This window comes from Rattus rattus, chromosome 1, assembly GCF_011064425.1.
Source record: "Rattus rattus isolate New Zealand chromosome 1, Rrattus_CSIRO_v1, whole genome shotgun sequence".
In the NCBI taxonomy this organism is placed as follows: domain Eukaryota; kingdom Metazoa; phylum Chordata; class Mammalia; order Rodentia; family Muridae; genus Rattus; species Rattus rattus.
In genome coordinates this window covers 54,136,925-54,163,277 of record NC_046154.1, presented here as the reverse complement: position 1 = coordinate 54,163,277, position 26,353 = coordinate 54,136,925, and the positions used below count along the sequence as shown (strand labels likewise).

The 26,353-nt window shown below is 44.1% G+C and overlaps 1 protein-coding gene and 1 non-coding gene across 2 annotated transcripts in view; one reads left to right on the top strand and one right to left on the bottom strand.

The window, feature by feature from the left end:
• Ror1 (receptor tyrosine kinase like orphan receptor 1) overlaps positions 1-26,353 on the top strand; it is a 353,520-nt gene that overhangs the window by 311,933 nt on the left and 15,234 nt on the right. The window contains exons 5-8 of the mRNA XM_032901776.1: positions 8,104-8,231; positions 9,978-10,295; positions 12,032-12,277; positions 25,934-26,145. Coding sequence (XP_032757667.1) covers positions 8,104-8,231; positions 9,978-10,295; positions 12,032-12,277; positions 25,934-26,145 — 904 coding nt within the window. The remainder of the gene's footprint in view (positions 1-8,103; positions 8,232-9,977; positions 10,296-12,031; positions 12,278-25,933; positions 26,146-26,353) is intronic.
• On the bottom strand, positions 18,132-18,238 carry LOC116890370. The gene has a single exon (XR_004386585.1). It is a non-coding gene; the product is annotated as a U6 spliceosomal RNA (small nuclear RNA).

Here is a 26,353-nt window from a genome sequence, read left to right as displayed (position 1 = left end):
AGGAAAACTGGAAACATCCAGGAACCTCTAAGAAGGTGAAATGTACCCGACCACGGAAACCTCGGTCAAGCGAAGAAGCAGAGCCCCCTTGTTCCCGTTAGCATCTCCCTATCTGTTAATACTGCACCCGTGCGGTCCTATGGTTTTAAGTGTGTCCTTAAATAGGAACTAAATACATTACATGCCTCATTTTCCTTTGGATTACATTTGTGAGCTACAAGCCCAGGGAATTCTGCTCGCCTTCCAAGTACATTGCAGCCGTGAATTCCCAGCCCCACCCTGAAGCACGGCCTGAACCTTCCCACCACTGAGTTAGACACAGTCACTGTGACGTGTGTTTCTGGAAACTATGGCAGAACAGTGTTCTTCTGTTTGTTTTAATGGTTCCTAGCCAAGAGGAGGAAAAAGCTTGAAATTTGATTTAATTTTTTTTAAAGCAAAATCCATGATGTGGGATGGAACTCAGTCCAGCTTCGTGAAGGGGACAAACATTCACCGTCTGCGTCCAATGATAGGAGCTAGTCACAGCACTTGACACAGTCACCTCAGAACTTCTTGTGCTCACGATGGCATTCCAGAGACCAATGGGGGATATTAGGGCTCACAGAGTCCAAGCTTAATAGCCACTGGTCTCCTGGGTGAGCTGTCAGGCCCCTGGGCTGACATGCTGTGATTGGCTCACTTTGAATGTTGACCCTTGGGGTCAGGTAGGCTAACACATCCTTCTCTTTGGTGCTCACATGTGGACTGGTTTTTAAAAAGCAGAGTCTGTGAGAGAACCTAGAGGTTCTCACATCTCACCCATCACCTTCTTGCAACTACCTCAAGATAAGTCTGCTTGGGACTACTGACCCTCGCCTTATCCCCGCCTGTTTGCTTTCTGTCTACACCTGTCCAGATGCCCCTTCACCAAAAGTTGTGTGTCCTGGTATGTGCTGTTAAAGCCAAGAAAGCTTATTACATCACTTCCTCCTGGCTGACAGCATGCCGAGCACCTGTTACCCGCAAGTCCTCTTGGGGAGATGAAAATGTTCCGGGACAGGCGGTAACTTAGGAAAGTACATTTGGTTATCATTGATTCTTCACTTCTCTGTCTCTGGCGAGCTTCTGCTTACCCTGGAATGGTTTGGAGCCCCTTACTTGGATTCTTTAGTGAGATCATGTTTCACCCTTCCTAAAAAGATTTTAGTTGATACATAATTGCACATATTTGTGGAGTGTTCCATATTGTCTTAATGCATATATACAGTGTCTACTGTATACATTAGACCAGACCCCTGGGTCTCAGTTATCATCTTTCCGTTTTGTGTTGAGAACACTCAAAATCCTTTCTTCTAGCTATACTGAATTATAAAAATACATCACTTAGCTGGAGCCACACCATTTTGCAAGAGAACACTAGATCTTATTCCTCTCATCTAGCTGTGCTCTGTACCCAATCACCAACTTTTCTCTATGGCACCCAAAACAACCGCCTATCTATGGTGACCACAATTCCACCCTTTATTCTCAACTGAATTAGCTTCCATGCAAAAGCAGGAGCATGCAGTATGCCTAACTTATGTGCTCTTATGTCCTTCATTGCAACCCACGTTACTACAAATGACAGCAGGACTTCATTAATTTTCATCTTCAAATACTATTCACACACACACATCCACCAACAGTCAAACTTGGTTGATATATAGAGGGATGGGTAGATAGATAGATGATTGATAGATAGATAGATAGATAGATAGATAGATAGATAGATAGATAGATAGAGACAGACAGACAGACAGACAGACAGACAGACAGAGAGACGTACCCTCCCATCAGATATATATATATATACATACATATACATATACATATACATATACATATATATCTCCAGCTGTGGGATCTCTGTGTCCCTATGGTAGTTCTCTCTCTCTTTAGTTTTCAGTAATCTATTATTATTATGTACAAAGTGCATGAATTTACATGTCTATTGATAATGTATGGGAGTTCTCCTTTCTCTATATCCTCAGCAGAGTTTTTGTTTAGTGATCATGCTCATTCTGACTGGAGTTAGGCACTATCTCACAGTGGCTTTGCATTTTTCTGATGAATAGTGATATTATTTTCCCCGTGTACTTGTTAGCCATTAGTAAAAACATCTATGAATATCACTTGACCATTTTAAAATCAGATTGTTCAGTCCCTCTTCCCTGTGGAGCTGCTCAGCTATTCCTTTGTCAATAAATCCTTGACATAGTTCCCCCCTCCCCAACTCCAGCCCCAGCCCCCACTTCAGCCCCACCTAGTTCTGTGGCCTTTTGTAGCCGATTGTCACTTTCTTTTTTTAAAGATTTTATTTTGTATATGCGAGAACACTGTTCCTGTCTTCAGACACCAGAACAGGGCATCAGATCTCATTATAGATGGTTGCCATCTGATGGTTTCTGGGAATTGAACTCAGGACCTCTAGAAGAGTAGTCAGTGTTCTTAACCCATGAGCCATTTCTCCAGCCCCTAATTGTCACTTTCAAGAGACCACTACATGTCCTGGTTCTTACACCAACCTTGGGTCTCTGCCATGTTTATGAGGCTATCAGAGAACCCGACTAAGAGACTGTCATGAGGGTCCTCTACACCTGTTCAGGGCTATGACAGTCATCTGGAAAGTATTTTTGAGTTACTTTTAATGGGACAAAGGAGAATCTCTCCTCACATAAGTAGAAACACCCCTTGCTGAGGCCACAGCTTAGAGTACCACTGAGGACACTGACTCCAATTAGCACCATGGTTTCCTTCAAGGGTATAGGCTTCATTGTCCTCGTGAGCTTAATCTCAGTGATTTGAGGTGGCCTGTTGGGGGCTGAGGTGGGAGGAAGCAGAAGTGCTATGTGTTTGGCTCTTGTAGTCTGTCCCATGAGGCGACAGGTGGGGAGTAGACTCAAAGCAAAGGCCCCGGTTGATTTTCTGCAAGTTGCTAGTATCTCTGTGAGGGTGCATAGTTGAGTCTCCTCTGACTTGACCTTTGAAAGCCAAGGCACCTCCCTCTCCCAGGCAAGGTTCTGCTTCTACCTTGTTCCCCAGATAAACATGAGTGCTTTTTGTTTTTAATTTTAGAAAACTTTTCGTAACATAAAATTAACCATTTTGAAGTGAACAATTTCATACAGTGTTGTATGACGTCATCATCTCTAGTTAAGGGATTCCCCAGTCTCCCAGCTCCTGGCAATCTATTTTCTGTCCCTGAGAATTGCCTATTCCCAGTGTTTCCCATCAAGCATATGATGTAGATGTCTCTACATAAAGCAGGTTTCAGGACCTGCCAGATACTGTCCCTCTCTAGCTATCGGCCACATGCTCTCTGTTCACTCAGAGATGCATTCACTCATTCATTAACACTGAGATGTTTCCACCCTGAGCTGCTGTGGATGCTGTGCATGAGGCTTTATGCATTCTTAACCTCTTAGCTTATGTTCTAGAGTTAGCAAAATACCTCTGTATTCATTTTCTTCTCACTCGGGAAAGCTATACATTTTAAATGGTCACGTCTCCCCCCACAAAGCAACTCTTAGGGTGAAATTTATCATCCAGAATCCGTTCAGTGGCTGCCTACTAGATAGCCTTTGTCCTTGCCCCTGCATTATGACGGAGTCTGAAGAAGAGTTCCAGGGTGGTCACTCTAGCTCAGTCCCCTCCAGCCCATGGGCCATGGTAGAGTGAGTACTCTAATGATGAGAGTGATGGTTCTAATATGAAATGAGGATTTAGGGGATGGTGTAATCAAGGTGTTAGAGAAAGATGGGAGATCCCTGACTTTTCCCGGAGAGTTCCAAAGATGTGTCTGAGTGGAAGTGATTGGAAAGATAAAAAATTAATAGAGAGCATCCCAGAGTTCAAAGAGAGTCTAAACTCTCCAAACAGAGCAGCTCACTATGGGTTGGAATTTTTAGGAGAAAAGTGTGCTGCAAGAGTAGCTGGCAGAGCAGGAAGGAGCAGGCAAACTGGCCAGCACTGGGTGGTACCTCCCACAGCAGCCTTGCCTTCCTTCGCCCCGGAGCATCCTGGAGAGACAGTCCACCCGCTGCTCTCTCCCTTTGTGCAGTCCCGTGTCCTTCACACTGGAGAAGGACAGACCTTTCCTCTGCTGGATCCCACACAGGAATTGGGCTGGTGGTCAAAGCTGAGGCCCCAGCATCAGTTCTGAAGGACCTTTGAGAGATGCAGGACACCCATTGCCCAGCATCAGTCAGCATCCAGGTGGCAACACTGTGTTTCCAATGCCCTTGGCTTCCTGATGGATCATGGCATGGCCCATGACAGTGCCCTGACTGTGCTACCATAGTGCATTCTGTTTTTAAGTGGGGAACAAGGGACGTGATCACGAGAAGTGCATGCTAGGTGGTAGCCCACTGCTAAATGCAAAGGAAAGGGTGGCTGGGTCTTGATTGTTAGGAGACCAGCCGCCCCCACGGCAGCTCCTCACACTATAAGGGGAAGGCAGAGCTGCTGCATGTAGCTGTTCCTCCTCACGTTCTCCCAGTTGTCCAAAATGGGAGCACTCACACCTCTACATTCTTCATAATCCTGTCTATTAAATGGCTTGACATATATTTTACAAGCATGTGAAATACGCAGGGCCTCCTACAGAATGAAAACTTGCTATAAAGTCTTGTGAATGGATTTAGTTCCCCGCAGTCCCTGGGCATAGAACTGTTACATACCTGACAACATAGTAAAGTGGCCTGGGTTTGTAAGTGCAGTTTCAATCCTGGCTGTCACTTCCCAACTTTGCATATCCCAGGGAATCACTTAACTTCCCTGAGCTGGAATGGTCCCCCCATAAAGAAGGAGAGGAGCTGGGCGGCGTTACTTGGAGCAAAGTAGATTCTAGAGGCTCAGCCACAGACAGTCTGACCTCATAGGTGGGAGGTGGGGTCCAAGGACTAGGAAGCACTGAACTCTCTCTCTCTCTCTCTCTCTCTCTCTCTCTCTCTCTCTCTCTCTCTCTCTCAACTTTATTTTATGTGCGTTGATGATTTGCCTGTATGTATACCTGTGTGAGGGTGTTGGAACCAGGACTTACAAACGGTTGTGAGCTGCCATGTGGGTGCTGGGAACTGAACCAGGCTCCTCTGGAAGAGCAGTCAGTGCTCCTAACTGCTGAGCCATCTCTCCAGCCCTATGCACTGATCTTTTCAAAGCTTCCAGAAGAGATGTTGTTGTTGTTGTTGGTGGTGGTGGTGGTGGTGGTGTTGCTATGTGTGTGGGTAGGCATGCTACCACATTCCTGTTGTTAGAGGACAACATTGTAAAATCAGCTTCCTTCTTCTTCCTTCGTGGTGGGACAGGGGGCTTCCAAGGGTCAGTAGAGCTCAGATGGGCCAGCTTGTAGGTAGCAGCTACAGCAGCTGAGCCGTCTTGAGCGTTCCCGCAGAAAGTGTTGCATGCAGTCAAGGCTGAAAGTCGATCAGACGCATTGCATGCTCACTTGCTTGTTTTTGGTTTGGGATTTAAAAAAAAAAAAATCTCTGTCCTAGAGAGACTGACCAAAATTGCAGAAGTTCTGGGCATTAAAAAGAAATCCAGCACACCTGCGACTGTGAACAGGCGATAGGAAATGGGTAGCCAATGAGTTGCCTCTCTCTTTAGTTTGTAAAAGAAGAAATATTCAGTCTTTTCAGGAGTCTTGAACTTGAAAAGTGGTAAGAAGTTTAGCCTAAGCCTCACTCATAAACTATAGGAACTCCCAGTGGGTTAGGGATTTATATCTGGGGTAGTGGGTTAGGGATTTATATCTGGGGGCAGCTCCAAGATTTTGTCCTCCCAAGAGATATAAATGAGAGCCTTAAGAGTTTAACACAGGGAGGGAAAACTGTTCTCACAACAATGCTTTAAACATCCTGGCTCTACTAATGTGGGCGAACAGGAGAGCAAGGCCTGGGGTAGCAGGGGTGGTGTGGGTCGGGCAGACCCTGGTCTCTACACTTAGGTTTCCAGAAACCAACTCGAGGTCATCCAGAGCCTTCTTTGTCCCTATAGGTTTATGGTATTAGTTACCCAATAAAAGTTGGGTTAATTTTACAACCCAGGTAAGGTTTAAGCCAAAAAAGGGCTTCACCATTACTGTAGGATTTATGAAAGCAAACACGCGGGGTTCATGAGGGACTGTGCAGCCCTGGAGTTGCAGGTCCTTTTGTCAAGCAAATGGTGCGCTCATTGGTCATGTGTTTGAAGTTTCCAAGGCTTTATCATACATAATATCTTAGGACGAACCTAAGACGTTCAACTCATCTTCAACTTCAAACTGATTCATCTAGAGACTCTGTGTAGGAAACCGTTTCATAGTTTTTCACTAATTTGGCAGCTACCCTGAGCCTGCTAGTCTTGTAGGAATAGGAAACCCGTAGGTAGGCTCCATAACTCTGCTCACAGCCATACTGAAAAGAAGGAAGGAAAGAAGAAAGGAAGGAAGGAAGGAAGGAAGGAAGGAAGGAAGGAAGGAAGGAAGGAAGAGACAGAGGGAGGGAGGCAGGGGAGGGGAGGGGAGGGGAGGGAAGGGCAGGGAAGGGAAGGGGAGAAACAAAGAAAGAAGAAACAAAGAGAGAAACAAAAGAAAGAGAAACAATAAAGGAGAAAAGGAAAAATAAGCACTTAGCAAATGTCTCCCTTTTGAATGAGTGTCCTCTAAGTTCACTTAAATGTTAGTGACAGTAATGTACTAACTCTGCAGTCTCAAGGGACTTCTATAGCACCATGGTAGCTCCCAGTCACTTGAGAGACTGCAGTAGAACTATTATACCTTCAAAGTGTGGCTGGACAACATATCAAGACTACTCATAAACAAAATCATTGTGTCTGGGGCCATAGCTCAGTGCTAATTACTTACCTAGCTTGTATGAGACCCAACTTCCATCTCCAGCCCTGCTAAATTAATATACAAACAAATAATAAACATTTATATTATTTAATGGGGTTATATAGCTTATACCTATAGGGCAAAGAGGTCAGTTATAACCTCTGTTTTAAAGGCAAGGACCATGATGCACAAGTCTGGACCAGCCTGCCTAGAGAACGCAGGAAGAGCATTTTGGTACCCTGTCTTCTAACTTAGAAGTCAAAAGAGGCTTACGTGGAAATGGGCATTGACATTGGCCAGAGGAGAAGAACTGGGGTAAAGGTGAACTCACAAATGTACCAGGGAGTCTTCATGGCAGCCCACATCTGTTATCCCGCTCTCTGGCCCTACCCTCTGTGTCTTGTGCATCCCCACTGAGGACTTTGGTGGGAGTGGAATGTCCATCTTGAATCCTGGTCTCCTGCCCTGTGACTTGTGTCACTGCAGCTTTCTTGTCATTGCCTGGTGTCCCCTGTCTTCAAGATAAAAATCTGCTTCCATTGTCTATTTATTATTATAATTTAAAAGCAGAAAAATTCTAATTTTTTTTTAAGTTTTAAGGGTCACAGAGATAAAGTGTTTATTGATGTTTGCTCCAGAGTTCCTTGGATTTAATGGCTGATCTCAAATCTTTTGTTCATGGCTTGCTCTGGCCTCTTGTAGATAGGCAGAACAAGTCTTACCCGGTGAGGAGCCATGAACCTCAACTGTCCTCCTTTCCTCCCAGCTCTACCAGTTTCCTACCCTGTGGATCTCCTAATTGACATGTCAGTTGGTGTGGATCTTGTGGCTAATGTGTGCACGCCTTTGTAGCAAATGGAGCAGAAATAATCTGCACTTAGAAAAAAACAAAAACAAAAAACTGTAGAGCATGTGCCCAGATTTCCAGCTTGCTTCCTCTTCCCTCTCAGGGCTACATCATCTTCCAGCCCACTACCAGCTGCAAAAATAAAAGTTCTTTCCCATATTTAAGGATGATTTTGCGCATCAGGATGATTTTCTGGGGGTGTAGGAAATTTGACCAACGTGACCAACAGATGTTTTAAGGGATGTTTGAGAACTGAATTTAAAAAAAAAAAAAAAAAGATTCTGTAAGTGTAGTCCTCATTTTATGATTTTATGGCGCCCAACTGCGCCCCCTTGTGACCAGTTCGAGCATTGGGCAGCCAGAGTGGATAGTGTGTTGTGGGGGTAGTTCTGTGCTAAGAATCCTTGTGCTTTGTTTTTAGAGACGAGTATGAAGAAGATGGATTCTGTCAGCCATACAGAGGCATTGCATGTGCACGATTTATTGGCAACCGCACTGTGTATATGGAGTCTTTGCATATGCAGGGGGAAATAGAAAATCAGATCACAGGTAGGTAACATCAAAGAAATGATACTTAGCCTTCCTTAACTATTTTTTCTTGCCAGAAGTTTTTTCTGGGCTTCTTTCCTGACAGAGAATTAGGCTAAGCTTAGGGTTGGGAGTGGGACCATAAAGAGGCATAAGATGTGATCTCTGTGCTCTGGAATTTACATTAAAATAATTTATTAGAGGTTAGTCTTGGAGGAAAAGGAAGCTTCGAGAAGTCTCACATTCGTGCAAACACTCAATAAATATTACTGAGTGCTTTCAGTATGCTGGGACCAGACTGGACACTTGGGGATATAAGAGCGTAAAGGAGCCAGGTGTGTACCTACCCTTGCAGAGCTTGTGTTTGGAAGCAGTATGGTGTAAACTAGGGAGGAACATACTTGGACTAGAACATTCATCCAAGAGCTGTTGTTCCAGAGACATCAGGAAGCTCCTGTTCTCCATGAGCACTACCGAGAAACACCTCCTAATAAAGAGGGGGGAGGTTTGTGGGCCACCATGCACCATTTCACAAATTTTTTACTTGAGGATTTTAAGAGAGATACAGACAAATCCATGACAGAAACACGGGAGAGAGAAAGGGCCAGAAACTCTGTTCTCTGTGTAACTTGACGGAACTGAGAAGCAGCTGAGGGGAACTGTTGAACCAAAAACAAGGACAGGAAGTGGAGTTGCTTTTGCTGAAGCCCTCGGGGATTTTGAGAACAAGAGTAGACACCGGCTGGATAAAGAGGAGACACTGGGCCCAAGGTTTCCACCCAGTACAAGAGCATTTGGACACACTTTAAAATAAGGATACACATGGAATAAATGGCGTTCTGATATAAATATTTGGTAAACAATGTATAATAGCTCTCTCTTGGACATGTTCAGTGGGTATCAGCTTGCTGGAAAGTGTTATAGTTCCCTTTTGTTTTTGAAAAATAACTCATTTCATTTTGTTGATCCAATGTTTCCCAGACTTGTTAGCCTCTGTGGCCCTTCTCAGAAGCCTTTAATATGCTGTTGGCTTAATGTTCCAAGGAATGCACTTTGTGAAACAGCGTAACCAGCCTCCGGGGGCCCACAGGGCTGGTGCTTTTTGGTATAGGTGCCCTGCGGTGTGAGGTTAGGCTAACAGACCCCGTGATCCTGCAGTGCATACAGGGACAATGCCCTGTACAGTGTGAGGTTAGGCTAACACACCCCAAGATCTCGGGATGCACACTGGGACAATTGAATTGTGGTCTTCTGGTGTATTGCCTCATTTTCCAAAGATGGACTAGAAAGTATTCAAGCCACGGTGAACTGAAGCAAATAGTCCAAAGCCACCAGGCAACTCTTGCCGTCTGACAGCGTAGTGTTCCCCTCACCCCTGCCTGAAACAAGCTTGACCTTGGACTGTCAGATATCATAGAGCCTCAGAAAATTAATTTAAAAAAAAAAAAGTACAGGGTGAAACACTCTCTCTGTAGAGAGAGTGGAACAAAGAAAAATATATTGTACTTTAACCCAATTAATTCTTTTTATTAGGAAATGGTACATATGTAATTCAATCCTGTTTTTCTAACTTTGTAGTCAAAATGATTTTTTCAAGCCAGTGAAAGTGAGCTGCTTAGACATCTGAAATGAATCTCCCTCCCTTGGCCTCGTGGGCTTCAGCCCAGCAGATTCCCCGCAGTGGGTTTCTCCCTGGTATCTGTTGACTGGATCACGGCAGAGATAAACCCTGGCCCCTGGGAGTTAATCGCTCTGTTTGTTTTTCAGCTGCCTTCACCATGATTGGCACCTCCAGCCATTTATCTGATAAGTGCTCTCAGTTCGCCATCCCCTCCCTGTGCCACTATGCCTTCCCATACTGTGACGAAACCTCATCTGTCCCCAAGCCCCGAGACCTGTGTCGTGATGAATGTGAAGTGCTGGAAAACGTCCTGTGTCAGACAGAGTACATTTTTGCCAGATCGAATCCCATGATTCTGATGAGGCTGAAGTTGCCAAACTGTGAGGATCTCCCTCAGCCGGAGAGCCCAGAAGCTGCGAACTGCATTCGGATTGGCATCCCCATGGCAGATCCTATAAACAAAAGTAAGTGGTGGGTCTGGCGCTGACACGCGGTAACAGTTCATACTGGGGCAGCAACAGCAGCCGCTGACCACTGACCTTCTGGTGAGCTGAATACCATGTCTGAGCGGTCTGCAGTAGATTAGAGAGAATCGCCTCAAAGAAGCTTCATGAAGACAAAAATAAATAGATAAATAAAATAAAGTAAAATAAAATGAAAGACAGGATCTGGTTTTTTAATAACTTAAACACAGAATTACTAAATGGCCCAGCAATTCCACTCCTGAACGCATAATTGGAAGAATTAGAAACAGAGCTTCAAATGGAAATTCATGTAAAAACTGTTCACAACGCAGGCTGGAGAGATTATCAGCAGGGAGTAGCACTTGGTGCTCTCGCAGAGGACCCAGGGTTAGCTCCCAGCACCCACCTGGCAGCTCAACTGTCCTTAAGTCCAGCTCTGGGAGATCCAATGGCCTCTTCTGGATCCATAGGCACCAGCATGAATGCAACGCACACATATACAGACAGGCAAAACACGCAAATGCATAAAAATCAAAATAAATTTGTTTTATCAATGTTTGTGATAGAAATATCTACAAAAGGAGCCCAGAGCCCTGGGTTCATTTCCAGAATTACATAAACTGAGTGATGTATGTCTGTAGTCCCAGCACTCAAGATGGCGACATGATGATCATCAGTTCAAAGCCGTCCTTCCCTCAGGACCAGCCTGAGAGAGTAGAGACCTTGTCCCAAAATAACTGCCTTTTTTATAAAATAAACGATGGTATGTCCATGTATGGACATACCATCTGCGAAAGGAAGGAAATGCAGACACATGCCACACCTGTGTGAAACTTGAAAATGTAATGCTAACACAAGGAACCACTACGTGATCCCAGCTATACGAAGTGTCTAGAAGACAGATTCACTGACACATGAAGCAAATGAGGTTCTGAGGCTGCAGTGGCGGGAGAGACAGCCTGAGAGTTGTGGAGCTCACTTGGAGATAACAGTTGTAGAAAGCATGAGTCTGTACAACCCTGGGGAGGTATGAGGTGTGCTCATTTTTATGTTGTATATGCTGGACCACGCTTGAAAAATACACATGCATGTGAGTCCCCATCTCCTGTCCTGTCCCCGCTTCAGACAGTAGGCTCTCCCTCTGCCTGTTTGTCTTACATCTAGAATTAATTTTCTTTGGTAGTTAATGCCACTTTGTAGTTACTGTATAGCGTTTATTTCTTACCCTGTGGCCAGCTGAAGGACCATGGAAGAGAGCCTGCTTTCTCACTGGCAGCCCAGGCCAGTACAAACAGCCCTACTCCTACTTAAAACACAGACTGCCCCAGGTAGACTTCCCATAAGTATCTCTAGACTTTCTAAGATCACCCACATCCCGGCCCAGTCTGAACGGAAGAAAAAGTTTGCCTTGAATCTTCTTGAAGCACTAACTCCTGAACCATGAGAAATCACTCCTGTGCCCCAGCTGCCTCCTCAATCCCATTTCTTCCTGTATTCCCAAGTTAATAACACTGCAGAGGGTCATTTCATTCCTGAAGCATAAGCTTTAAATCCTCTCAGGAATGTGAGCGTTAGGCAGACCCTGAGTCCAAGCCTAGTACACTCCCCCCACTGACCTACAATCAGGAAGTCCAAGGTCTTTAGCCCGCCCCTCCCCACAGCCAAACTTGCTATGGAGGACAATTCCCCCTTCTGTTTCTTACTAGCAGTCTGGGTTTTTCTTTCGTGTTTTTCAGATCACAAATGCTACAACAGCACAGGTGTAGACTACCGGGGAACCGTCAGTGTGACCAAGTCAGGACGCCAGTGCCAACCTTGGAATTCTCAGTACCCACACACACACAGCTTCACTGCACTGCGCTTTCCGGAGCTCAACGGAGGCCACTCCTACTGCCGCAACCCTGGCAACCAGAAGGAAGCTCCCTGGTGCTTTACCTTGGATGAAAACTTTAAGTCTGACCTGTGCGACATCCCGGCATGTGGTAAATAAAAGTTATTGGCTCTAATGTATTCAGTCACCTTTCAAATATCCAGGTCCCCATGTAGAAGGCCTAGGAGGATGAATTCTATTGATCATGGTCTCTCGAGCAGAAACTGTCTCCATCGTGCATAAGCCTAGCTGTCTGTACATACAGGTCCTCACAGGCACCAGTGCCACTCTCAAGGAACACCTGAAGTCATTGCACAGCAGTGCTCTGTGGTGTGTGGTGCCAGCTCCCCAGAGGCATGGGGTCAGAGAGCCAATCATAGTCATTCCTGGAGAAAAGAGCCTTTCCCCCAGGAAGTCCATAGACACAGAAACTGTCTTGGCACGCGGGTCTGTTGGAAGCAGTGAGGAAACTGTCTGTCTCAGTGAAATCACCCAGGAAGCAGGATGAATCTGTAGTCATTGCTCAGTGACCCAGGGCACTCTACTAAATTGTGATCTTTGTCTTGGCCACTAACAGTGCAGAAGAATATGGATGTCCGGAAGGAAAGTGGAGTTGCTGTCACTTTGTCCACATCTATTGGATGATTATAAAGTATAAGAGAGGGTGGAAATGCTGATGAGAAAACCCTAGAGCTTGGAGCTACTTTGGAACTGATTCAACTTTGTGCTCCATGCACTGATAGACTGGGCTTCCCAGCACAGTTAGGGAGCTGGGATGCCACTGCTAAGAAAGCCAGAGCCACAGCTAGAGTGGGACTGAACAAAACAGGCAGTCACAGAAGACAGAGAACATAGTCCTAAGGAGCTGGGTGTCTGAACGGATGATACTGCAAGCCATTCCTCAGAGGCGTTAGTCGTAAACCTACTACACACTTATCAGGGAGTGAGGATGGGCAGGGCCCTGAGAGATGCCTAGCACATCTGGAAAGGATGAGGAGTGGGACCCAGAGCAAGGAGGAATAGATGAGGTCCCAAAGGTAATGGTCTAGAGGGCTGGTGAAATAGAGGCATTGTGGGATGGTAGCCTGATGCTGGGCTCGTGGGCAAGCAATGAGTTCTTCTGAGCAGAAGGCTGACAGCTCAATGTGCTGAAACAGACAACTTTTGGAGGAAAAGAGGTGGAGGAGGCAGTGACCTGTGGGTAGGTTGAGGGTGTGTCTAGAAACTGGTGATATCAGGGCCACTGGTTGGTCAGATGTGGAGGACTAGAGAAAACTCAAGGGTGACTCCAGAGCTTAGTCAGCTTTTTCCATAGAGGATGAAAATCACAGAAAAAGAACTTTGGTGGGACCTGAACCAAATACTAATAGAATACATTATTCATTCTACCTGGATAATTAATGCCTTGCCCTTTAGATAAATTACTTTCCGTTTTTTTAAAGGTTTATTTATTTTATTTTATTTATATGAGTACACTGTACCTGTCCTCAGACACACCAGAAGAGGGCATCATATCCCTCTTCATGGTTGTGAGCCACCATGTGGTTGCTGGGAATTGAACTCAGGAAGAACAGTCAGTGCTCTTAACTGCTGAGCCATCTCTCCAGTCCTACTTTCTGTTTTCAAGACAGTGTCTTCTTATGTAGTTCAGGCTGCCTTTGAACTCAAAAACTTCCCTGCCTCATCTTCTGAGCGTTGGGAGTTTCCAAACATGCACAATCAGCCGTGGCTTTTTCTAACTGACGTCTGTGTTTTAGTTTCCAGCTGAGGCTGTTCAGAAAGTCACTGGCCCCCAAACTGGAAGATTCATTTATAATCTTATCTAAGGACTCAAGTGCTGTTAGGATATCTCAGGTTGCTTTTATCTGTAGAGCACCTACTATGTGCCTTCAGGATGCACATAGTAGGACTGCATCTCCATTTAAAGTCCATAGTCATGATATGGAGAAAGTGGTTTTGGTACATGTTGCTAAGGTTCAGAAAGGTCAAAGGACTTGTCTGGAACTTAACAGCCAGACACTAACAGGGGTAAACCTGAAGCCCTCATCTCTGGCTTGCAGCTCTGACCAAACTCAAGGTTGTGTTCTTCTGACAGACACTCCTCTGGCCCTTATCTAGAAGTTTTTTACCAAGTACAATTTTACAAATATGCGAGAACCACAGTAGGCTCAGTCTCTGGACTCTATTGTGCAGGTTCTAGACTTTGCTAAGGAAGGCACTGTCGTGATAACTCACCATTTTGTGATATCAGTCAGTGAGGCTGGAAGGACATAGTGTATTTCTTTCTTGATGTCAGTTTGCAGACAGCCTGGTCACAATTCCTGGGACTGGTTAGTTCATGCCCAAGAGCTGTAAATTTAGGTGAACGTTAAATATAGAGGTGAGACAGTTTCTGCCACCTAGGATTTTTTAAAGTTCTCTTGTCTATTTTGAAAGAACATCTCAATCTCAGCCTCATATGCACCCATTAAAGGAACAGAGAATCTTTGTCACGTGACTGGAGAGCGGCTAAGGTGCAGTGGCTCCCTAGCCTGGAAGTCAGAAGAAAGCCAGCAAACATCAAGGCTTCCCATAAGCCCTTCCAGGTCCACCCTAACAGAGTGATTACAAGGGAACCCTACTTTTGTAACAGCTAGGGAGAACCCCAAATGTTTTTCTTACATCCTTGTAAAAACCATAAAAGATAAATGAGAATTCTCCAACACTATTTCCTCCCACTCTGTCTCCTTTCCTTTCTTGGTGCTCAGCACTCAACCTAAAGCCTCAGGCATGTTAGTCAGGCACTGCTGATGGGCTGGGCTACCCACGACACTCCAGTCCTAATTTACTGTTTGAGAAACCAAAGCTCAGAGCAGGGATAAGACCCACCCAAGTTCACCAATTAACAGAAGCCCAGTCTCCCTCCTCTGGGACCATTGTTCTTTGTTCTATACCAGTGTTTCTCAATCAGGGGCAAATTTGCCATCCAGAGAACACTTGGCAATGACTGCAGACATTTTGGTTATCACTATGATCGTGGGAGTAGAAGATGAGGTATTGACATATATGAGGTACACTAAGATATCCAGAATAGCCATGTAAAGAATGATGCTAATAATGCCAGTGGCAGAGTAAAGAACCTTTTTTCTAGACTATATAATTATAGACTACAGAATGACAATATGCAGTAGTAATATACTAGCCATTTATTGTCCTTAGAATTAGCCAAAAACTAGGAGTTTATATCCATCACCTCAGAACAAGTAATTCTATATCCTCTGAATAAGGACATTAAATACACACACACACACACACACACACACACACACACACACACACACACACACACTGAGATTCCAAGATGTTAAATACTTCGTTCAAGGTCACATAGCTAAAAAGTAAAACCACATCTTACCTACAGTCAGTCTTCTAAGTTCTGTGACTATATGTATGATTATACTCACGTATGTGAGCATATGTAGAGAGACAGACAGCTCAAGAACTCTTGGACTGACAAGATCTTGTTACCAGGTTCCATTTCTGGGACCCACATGGTGGAAAGACTTCTGCAAGTTGTGCTCTGACCTCCACATACATGCCATGGTATGTGTATATGCATACACATGTGCCCACACATGTGCACACACATATAAGTGTAAGAAATTTACAATGATTCTTTATCTTTCAATGAGCTCTATGGTGTGGGGCAGATTGGAAATGAGTCATTTTCCTTCCATGTCTCAAGTAGGATAGAATTTCAAGGGAATGTTCTTGCATTCTCTAGTTTGGTCAACGTTAAGGAAATTTCAAAATTATCATGGGATTTCTCGTTTTCCAACTGAACATTTTTGTTTTAGTTTCAACTAAGTCTAAAAGAAATAGCGTAAGTTTAAGCAGAAAATGTGGGCGTTTGTTGCAACTTTCTAAAATACCAACACTCGAAGTTCATTAAAGGTAGATCCACCTGTGCATTTTCACTCTAGAATAGAATATAAAATCAAGTTCAGCCTGATACAGCTATTTAGAATTCAGAGATTTGCCTTGGCAGGATTGGGAGCATTTTCTCAGCATTAGAATACATGGATAATTTCTACAGGAGGCTTTTTCTCTTTCAAGGATGAATGATAAGACCTAACCTCTCATGCTCCCTGTCTGTCATTCATGTCCCAGACATTAGAAAGCCAGTCCCTCACTGACACCAGTCTGAGTTGAGCTTCTGTGATTCCAACTTGAATGGGTTAGATTGACCAGGCCCTAAGGAAACAGTATAATCTAGTAAGAGAATCAAATTAGAAGGGTAGAATCGCATTGACCCCTGTTAGCTAGGCCCTGTCACCATGTCTGCTGTCTTTACAATTTGCAAACTAATGATTTGTGCTTGGTATCATCACGATGACTGCTACATTCATACACCAGTGTCTGGCTTCAGACTCAATTGGTACTCAAGAAATTATGTTGTATTGGCTAATTTCATTCTCTTAGTAACTACAAGATAAGAGATTATCTTCATTTTAACGATGGAGAGACTAAGGAGATATTTGTTTTCCTAAGGTAAAATGGGTCACTGGACAGCTCCTGCCCTCTGTCTGCCATGCCAAACCTGTTTCAAGAGCAAACTCAGGCTTCCTTTGGAGGAGTGGTCATTTCCTTACCATTTCCTTTGCTCTTTCACCATCCTGATCCCTGTGCCTTTGTCCATTGATTTCTTTATTCACAACTCCAAGGATGTGAGAATGAACCTATAGTTGTAATGTGTAATGACATTGACATTTGCCTTTTCTCTACTGTGTCCCATTTCTAGTCTCCTGATACGTCCAGTTTTCAGAGCTGGTCTTGCTCTACAGATCCTGCCTGCAGAGTTTCACTGCTTGTGTCTCACCTCTATTCCCTGGCCACCTTCCAGGCCATGAGCCCCTTGTGAGGCAGAAACTAATGAGAAACAAAACTGAAAAGGAAACATTGTGTCAGTGTTCTTTCCAACCCGCACCTGGGCATAGCTTCACTGAGTCAGTTTGCAGCGTTTCTGCTCAACTCTGGAGTAGATTAGTCGGGGCTACTCTTGGAGAGCCCTTCAGAAAGCTCTAACTTTTCCCTGTAGCTGTTTGCTCCCTTTCTCCATTCTCCACTGGTTCTGCCCTCTAATGGCTGAGGTGGGTAGAAATTTGCCGTTTGGGGGAACCATGTATGGGGAGGCATAACTCTGCCTGTGCTGGTGTTTACATGTTCAAACCCCTACCCTCTCTTTGACTGCATCAAACCTGCCAGGTGTTATCTGTTTCTCCGTATGTAAAGGTCTTGCTCCTACCAAGCTGGGATCCTAAGCAGCAGTCCAGCTTTCGTCAGCTCTCACTGTGAGAAAAGCAGTAATCCAAGGGGCTGCATTTGAAGTGGTTGTACCTGGCCCATTGCCTTCGCCTTTCCTTTTAGCCCCTGGGCTTGCAACAATTTGCCAAAGGGCAAGATGTTGGGTTCTGTACTTGAGTAGCCTTGACTTGTCCCATCAACCTCACAAACTCCCCCCTTGGGTTCTGCTTTGTCACAGGCTGTTTCTGACAGTGGGGTAGTTTACCACTCTAGGCAGGGCAGATGTTTTCCAGATTGCGAACACTGCAGTTTTTAACTCACTCTGTCAGCAGCCTTCTCCTGTATTTCATAGAAGACCTGTTGCGAGGCAATTTGTCACTCGGCCATTTCTTTAAACCAAAATTGAACATTACAGTGAGCTGGATGGTGGCGAGGAATGGAGACAAATCTTTTGTAGTCTGTGGCATTCTAGAAGAGCTATTTTAGTGCTGTAGATTTCTAAAATGTACTTTAGTTCCTAGTCTCTATGTATTTTTAACAAAGAAATAAATATTAGTGGCCCCAAACAAACTGCTCACCTATGTTATATTTTCAGAAAATAATGTGGGTTTTGGTGTTGCTAGTGACGATGGTGGCTTAGTTTAAGGCCAGGTGGTTGTTGTCCTTAGGTGTTGGTGTTGGTTTTGAATATTTAATGCTTCACAAATTTGCATGGCATCCTTGCACAGAGGTCACGCTATTCTTCTCTGTATTGCTCCAGTTTTATTATATGCACTGTAAAAATAAATGCTGGCTTTATTTTTTTAATTATGGGTAAACCTGTGGATCTGCATATGTAGTCTATGAGTTCTTGTGCCCGTGGAATGTAGGAGAAGGAATCAGATTCCCCGAGGGCAGAGTTATAAATGGTTGTGAGCCAACCCACACCAGGGCTGGGGACTAAACTGAGCTCCTTTGCGCTACTCCACGTTCTTAACCACTCTCCAGGCCCTGTTGATTTTTAACTATGCCTATGCTGTGCTCACTTGTTGACCTACTGTACAGCATAACTCTTTGGACCTTTGCCAATATGAAATGCTCATTGCCTCTGTTTTGTATTGTATTGTATTGTATTGTATTGTATTGTATTTTGTGCACTGGAGTTTTGCCTGCATTTATGTCTGTGTGAGAGTGTCAGGTTCCCTGGAATTGGAGTTTCAGGCAGTTGTGAGCTGCCACGTAGGTGCTGGGAATTGAACCCAAGTCTTCTAGAAGAGCAGCCCATGGTCCTAAACCCTGAACCTCTTCTTGAGTCTTTTTGATACAGAATCTTGATACTCTCTCCACAGTGATGCTTGCTATTGAGATGGTAGCTATCATTCATGCTTTTGACAGGAAACAAATAGCACAGATGGACAAGTGGAGTTTGGCTAATTGCTTAAACAATTATCAGGAACATGGAGCCAGGAGAAAAAGAAATGTGTCTCCTGCGTGTTTTCCCTGCACCCATCCACTGCCATTCTCTCCAACTAGCTGTGGAAGCCAGAGATCAGGGTGCCCGTTGATAGCGCTCACAGACGTCATCTTCTGCATGGCTGAACAGAAAAAGACTAACAGTGGATCTGGTGGTGTGAGGGAGACTCGGGATTCGTTGACTTGGCATTGATTTGTCAGAGTTAGGAGTTTTGTAGGGCCCTGGATAAGATCTGTTGACTCAAGTTTATAAAATCAGAGAACCTTGGGAGGACCATGAGACCCACCGGCCTCTGTGTAAACACTGCCAGGTAACTCCAGTGACGGAGCACTCATTCTACTCTGAAATGGGGTGGATCCTAGCACTCCCAGGTCTACTTCTGTAGCACAGAAACCAAGCTGGCGAGCTGAGGGTGCTGGGTAGGGTTGGAGTGCTTGCCAGACATGCACAGTCCCTAGCCCCACCTTGGCACTATGGATTGAAATGTCTCATTCTAACCTGGCTTTCTCTTCAGTCTTAAAGACACATAGCTCGTCCTTTCCCTTACCCATCTTCCGCCTCTGCATGTCTCTCCGTCTCTCAAAACAGGAAGCACGTCTTTAGAGTAGAAGACATCATGTAGTGTTTTGTAACCATGGTGAGCAAGAGCGGTCCGTGATGTGCTTAGTTCTATCTGAGTGTTGACAGTGGAAGCTGCAATGGGGCTGGCTGGAAGGCTGTATATGATGTTCTAAGGGCAATTTCACCATGTTGTGCATGCTCCACCTGAACCGTGAACTTGCCAACGGAATGTATTAACATTCCTTAAGGGGAACGGAATGAGTTATATCACCATTTGCAGTTTGTAAATCATAAATTCTATGAGCAAGGTCTTTCTTCAGCCAAAATGCAAATTCTAGTATTTATCTATAAATTTCAACTGATGATTTGAGTGGATGGCTTTAGTCCCTAGGCTCAGCCCGCTTCAAGAGGGATAAGGAAATCGTCATTGATAAAGCAAACAGGCAGTTCCTCTAAAGTGTAGCCCTCTATAACTTCATCTTAATTTGCTGTTTAACAGTATTAGGTAAAAGCATACGGCAAATTACAAATCCACCCAGAGCTGCTACCACCCTCCCCTCCTTATCACCTGTAAGGATGCCTAGCATCAGCCATTTTTGGTAAAATATGTTGCCAGACTTTGAATGGACTAGATTTATTACTCTCTAATAGGTCTATCAAAAGTGAAGGAGATTTAACTTTTAAAAGTCCAGTCAATGTTTCTACTCAAAGCCCAGGAAGACAGTGAGCAAAGGACTCAAACATACCTTTCTCCAAAGATCTACAAATGGCTAACAAAAATATGACAAGGTGATCAGTACCCCTTCTCATTAGCGAATACAAATAGAAATGTCATTGAGTCACAACTTCGTGCCTATTAAGATGGTCACTATTCACCACCCCCCTACCCACAATCAGTAACAAGTGTGAGAGGGAAAAATGGGGAAAATAGAATTGCTGGGCAGTCCTGGCAGAAATGCAAAACTGAACAGCTGCTGTGTAGAAAACATACAGAGGTCTCTCTGCAAAGTACAGCCAGTATTCACATATAACCCACCAGTCTGATCTTCAGGCATTTATCCAAAAGAATTGAAGGCAGGATCTCAAAGACATATTTAAACACCCATGTTCACTACAGGAGCCCAAATACTCATGAATGAATGATGTTTCACTAGTTTGGCCCTGTAGTGTGTTTTCTTGATTGACAGTTGATGACTGATGTGGAAGGGCCCAGCTCACTGTGGGTGATGCCGTCCATAGGCCAGCAGCCCTAGGTGCTATAAGAAGTAGGCCGAGTAAATCATGAGCAAGCAGGTACGCCGTATTCTCCCATGGACTCTGCATCAGCTCCTGCCTGGCTTCCTTGGATGAGGATCTACAGGCTGTAAGGGGAAATGAGCCCTTTCCTCCTCAAGTTGCTTGTGGCCCTACTGTTTTATCTCAGCAATTGAAACCCCGAGACAGACTAAGGGAACATGGTACATGCATGCCATAGAATATTGTTCGGTTTTAAAAAGAAGGTAATTCTATTAAACGGTACAACATGATAAACTATGAGGACATTATTGAAAGACAGCCACGAAATAAGTGCTGTGTGATCCCATCTATGTGAGAATGGAAAATGGCCAAATTTGTCAAAATAGAAAGTAGGAAGGTGATTAAAAGTAGGAAGGTGATTGCCAAGGTGCAGTTGGGGCAAGGAATGGGTAGATGTTTCAGTTTTGCAAAATGAAAATATTCTCGATGCCATTTGCCTGAGAATGCATTTATCTCCATTAAGCCATATGCTGAAACGTGGTCAGCTTCCGTCTATGTGGCTTCAAACTTGGAGATCTTCTGACTAAGATTTCCCCATTGTTGTTTTTGTGTTTGTTTGTTCGTTTTTCCTTTTTACAGAAGGAGAGAACGGAGTCCTGAGTTTAGCTTTAGTAAGCCTATATAGATTCCAGTTATTAAGATTTTCCCTGACTGCTCTCAAATGGGCTGCATTCCCTTAGTCTAACTAAGACGTTGACTTACACAGAGGAATTCCACTTTTGAGCACAGGACTCATCTGAGAATAAACTATGTTCTGGGTCTTTCTAGCCCCAAGTCAGGGGCTTAAGTGCTGGGTATGCCCACCAACTGAAGAGTTCATTATGGTTCCTTCACCCTTGGCTCCTAGGCCTACATTAAAATATCACCAATGCAGCCATCTGCATGTTACAAACCCACTCATTCCATTCTTTTCAGCTCCATGGTAGTGATGCCTATTTCTGTGGTAAAGTGGTAAACACTTTTTCAGTTGACCTGTTAAGACTCATTTGATGTCCTTTGAATTCTAAGGTTTTAGATAATTTCTTCCCACCTTTGCTGTTTAAAATCAGTGCATATTGTTTTAACTCACAGGTTATATTTCAGATGATAATTTCACTTTACAAAAGTCCCTCTTAAATAAGAAATCATGTTTGCCTTGCTTTAAGCACCTGGGTTAAAAAGGGGGGGATGCATTTCCTCCGTTATATTTAGTTATTGATCAAAGTATTGAATGGCATTGTAAAAGTAAAGTAGGAATGTCAGGTGTGTGATACCAAGTTGTTGTTTGTTTGTTTGTTTTAAAGAAAATTAACCATGTGGTCTTGACTACATGGCTGGTTCCAAAAATCTCAAGTACTCAACATGATGTAAAAAGTACATGTAGTTTTTAAAGTTATCCTAAAGTTTTAAAAATCTCCACCACTCTAATTTCTAGGCAGTTTCTCTGCAGTGCGTTTGAGATGTCTAATACCCTTTCAAGTGAATAGTAAGAACAGTGGCCTTCATTCCAGTGTGCTGTGTATGTTTGTGTCTATATGATCCCCACAGGTGGGAATCCTCATGGATAGGGAACCTTGGAATCCAAATGATGACCATCATTCCCGTCTGATACTGTGGGTCACTGTGTCTTAATTTAGGAAGCATGGCAGTGTTGGCAGCGGAGGACCCTGCTGCTGTCTAGCTTTTGCACATTTATCCTTTCTCAGCTTCAAGGTATCAGTGTGTAAATTAAAGTCACACTAAAGAGCCAGGTTAAGATGAGGAGTGGAACCGCTTAAATTGTAACAGCCATCGGGGCCAGGAGAAATGGATCAGAGGGAAAGGCACTTACCATCGAGCCTGAAGACTCCATGTTTGAGTACCAGGACCCACAAGGTTTAAGGAAAGGACCAATTTTCTCCATTCTCTGACTCCAAAGGCATGCTGTGGTACAAATACACCAAACACACACACACACACACACACACACACACACACACACTACACAAGAATTTTTTTAAATTCAATGGCCAGGTAGTAGTTAGTTTTCTAATTTTTCACAAAGGCTGACTGATGTTCTGTGGGACATCTTTTTTTTTTTTTTTTAAGACTTGTTGCTGTTGCTGCTGCAAAGGCCAAACCCTTTTCTAGCCAAGGACATACAGTGGTGTGGCGGAGGAATGGCTTTGAAGTCTTGGGGTACTCTGAGCCTGTCCTCCATCTCTCCTAATGTGACCACCTATTGTCCCTTGGGACTCTTGGACTTGGCAAGAAGACTCTGCCTGCTGTGCTCCAGCAATCCTCTGTGTAAGCAGAGGAGCCAAGTCTGGCTGTGTTAAAAGGATTTAGCCTCTTGAAGTTTATTCCCCAGCAGACGCACAGGAGCATTTTTCCCAGACCGCCCATTTACAATAAAAGGCCTTCCTTCCGTGCCTAATCTGATAGAGAATGAATGTAGAATAGATTCCATTGTTGGCAGACAGGTGAGACTCCACTTTCTCTTGTTGCTAAAACTCTGGGCTGGAGAAATAACTAGCATTACATTAGTAGTAAATTAGCCTCGTTCCTTTTGTAATCGTTACGCTCATAACGATTTCACAGAAAATCTAAGAATAACAGCAGGGATCACCCGCTCACACAGAGAAATTCTATAATGTTAATAATACAGCGTCCAACAACTGAATAGCAATTTTCAATTATCCAGGGCTCTTTCATGAACCTGATCCCATTTGAGTCTCACGTGAACCAAATAAGATTGGAAGACGAGCTATTATTATACCTGCTTAATACAGGAAGAGGTGGAGATCAGAGAGGGTGATTCATGCTTAAGGTTATTTGGACTTCCCAGCTCCAAATGTTTATCCCACGATCCCCTTGTCTCTAAGGGAAAATTCTTGAGTTGCAACAGGTACTTTCCATATGACTGTGTTTAAAGCAACCTATAAATTCTGTAGTTTTATTTTTGTTTTGTTGTACATATCATGGCATATACATAGCATGACTAAGCTGGTTCAGCTTGACCTAGAAGGTGACAAGGACAGTATTCAGAAGTACCTGACTTTAAAATATATGCTTCCTTTACTCTGCCAAATGGCCTCTAACCTGTGTGTACACAGTGTGTGTATACACATGCTCACATTAGACCCTATGGTGTGCATTTCTCCATTCACGTATCTCCAGACATACAAACACAATCACCATTAGAGAAAATTATAGTGCTGGCATGAGCCGCAGCGGTTCCCAGCTTTGCTATTTACACATCACAGTGGAAAGTGGGGGAGCTTAGAGCTTTGATGTCACACTCCCTACCTTGCAGGTTCGCCTCATGACTGCCACCATGAGAACATAGGTGCCTACAATCAAGCACTCGACCATTGGTCCACAGGGTCATGCTAGGTCTGAGGGCGTGGAGCAAAAGTTATTGGGAGGCACCCGGCACCTGACCTGCTAGCTGTGTGCCCTCGGGTTAGCAAGTAGCTTAGCTATTCTGGCCTTTGCATTCTTCACTATAAAAACAGGGGTGTGCATGTTGCTTTTCCCATGGAGTTGGTTGTCACCAAGAAATGAGTTCATTTTGAAGAGTCCCCAGTTCATAGTAATAGTGACAGGAAGCATGACTTGTGCACACAGTAGAAAAATAAATATAGTAAAAATGCTATTTTTTATTGTGCTCAATAACCAGATATATATCCTTCCCCAAGCCTTCATGAGTGTTAACACAAAGTGAATGTCCTCAAATTCTAGTTTAAGAGCCTCCTTCCTGAGGTTACATGTGAAATGTATTTGAAAAGAAGGCCCAGTATTGTGGTATCTCACCGAAAGGGTCTCAAGGGAAGTGGAACAGTAAAGACCATTTCCACTTACGTGTGCCTAGAGACCTCTTTGTTTAAAGGCACCCTCTTGGGGTCCCATTGTCATTTTATTTATACTTCTGCATCTGCAATTACAACAACGCATTCTAATAACAGCGTCCCTGTTTACTTATGAGATTGTGAGATTCTTAAGCACAGAGGGCGTGTAGTTCGTTCTGCACTCCCAGTTTCAAGCCGAGCTCTGGGCGCACAGTGGCTCACGTTGGCTGAAGGAGCGGACAGATAGTTGAAGGGAAGCACGCTGATTCTTCCATAGAGGAAATAAGCTTCTCTGAATTTTTCGTCAGTCAGGATGTTCACACTTCGGGTTTTGCTAAAGAAAAGCAGCTGATCTTGGTGGCCAGGGTGTGTCATTATCATAACTAATTACCATCCCATAACTCGTGTGTTTATTTTACCAGACAAATAATTCATTAATGATGACATATGCCCAAGGCTTTTGGCTTTACTGGTCAGGCTAAAATTAATAAAACGAAAGGCATACCTCATATCCATATATATATATATATATATATATATATATATATTACATTCTTTGCCAAGTAATAGTAAAATGGATGTATAAGATTTCAAAAATATACTTCAAAGTGTTAGCACTTGCAGTTACTGGGTTCATATGAAACCATTCAAGACAAATTCTGGGGTTTCAAAAAGTGTCAAGTTATACAGCACTTCTGTGTTGGAGGGACTTGTAGACACCCTCCAGAACACTCACTTCCCTTCTAGATGAGAGAAAGTGAGACGCAGATTGCCAAATGATTGCCTTCAGTTGCTCAGCTTGCCAGACACTGAATCCAGCCTGCTTACAGGCCCTCACATTCTCAAGGCTGTGTCTTTCTAGGCGGGAACCAGGCTTCTCCAGTCATGTTGATCCTGGAAAATTCAGAGTGGGCCCTAATACTCAAGGCAGGGGCACCTTGAAACTCAGGCGCACCACTCTGTGGTGGTTGATCTGGGCTGACAGCCAATGAAGAAGAGTCCTATGATCTGCATTAAGGCTTCATATACACAGTATATACACATATACACAGTAAGTTCACGTGTCATTTAACTTCTAAGGTGTGAGAGAAATGCAGGTCGGCTGCTGGAGAAGGGCAACATCAGAGGTCCCCTCACACACCCAGAACCTTCATAATGTCCCTCTGCGATTTTCACACATTTTGAACTTTAAACTTTTAAACTTCAGTAAACTATGTCAAGGGTTTGATAGAAACAAATCATAATAAGTATTAGATTCTTTTTCTCTCACGGTGAATTTGAAGAAATTGTTTAAACTTTGCAATGTAATATTATACATTTTTGTTTTAACCAGTATAACACTTGCCTTTTTCCCCCCTGAACCCAGATTCCAAAGATTCCAAAGAGAAGAATAAAATGGAAATCCTGTATATTCTGGTGCCAAGTGTGGCCATTCCCCTGGCTATTGCCTTCCTCTTCTTCTTCATCTGTGTGTGCCGAAATAACCAGAAGTCCCCGTCACCACCCGTCCAGAGGCAGCCAAAACCTGTCAGAGGACAGAATGTAGAGATGTCCATGCTGAATGCATACAAGCCCAAGGTAAGATGGGTGGCATGGGTCGGGGGAGAGCGAACTGCCCCAACCCTCCCACTTAAAACCAGAGGAGAGACACAGGCAGAGCTCAACAAACACAGAGAACGACCCTGTAACTCTGCCTTTGCCAGGGGCAGCTCAGGAGTGTGGGGCAAGCCAGACCACAGCCCTACACTGGAGCCAACTGGCCAGAAGGGCTCTCTGCCAGGCCCAC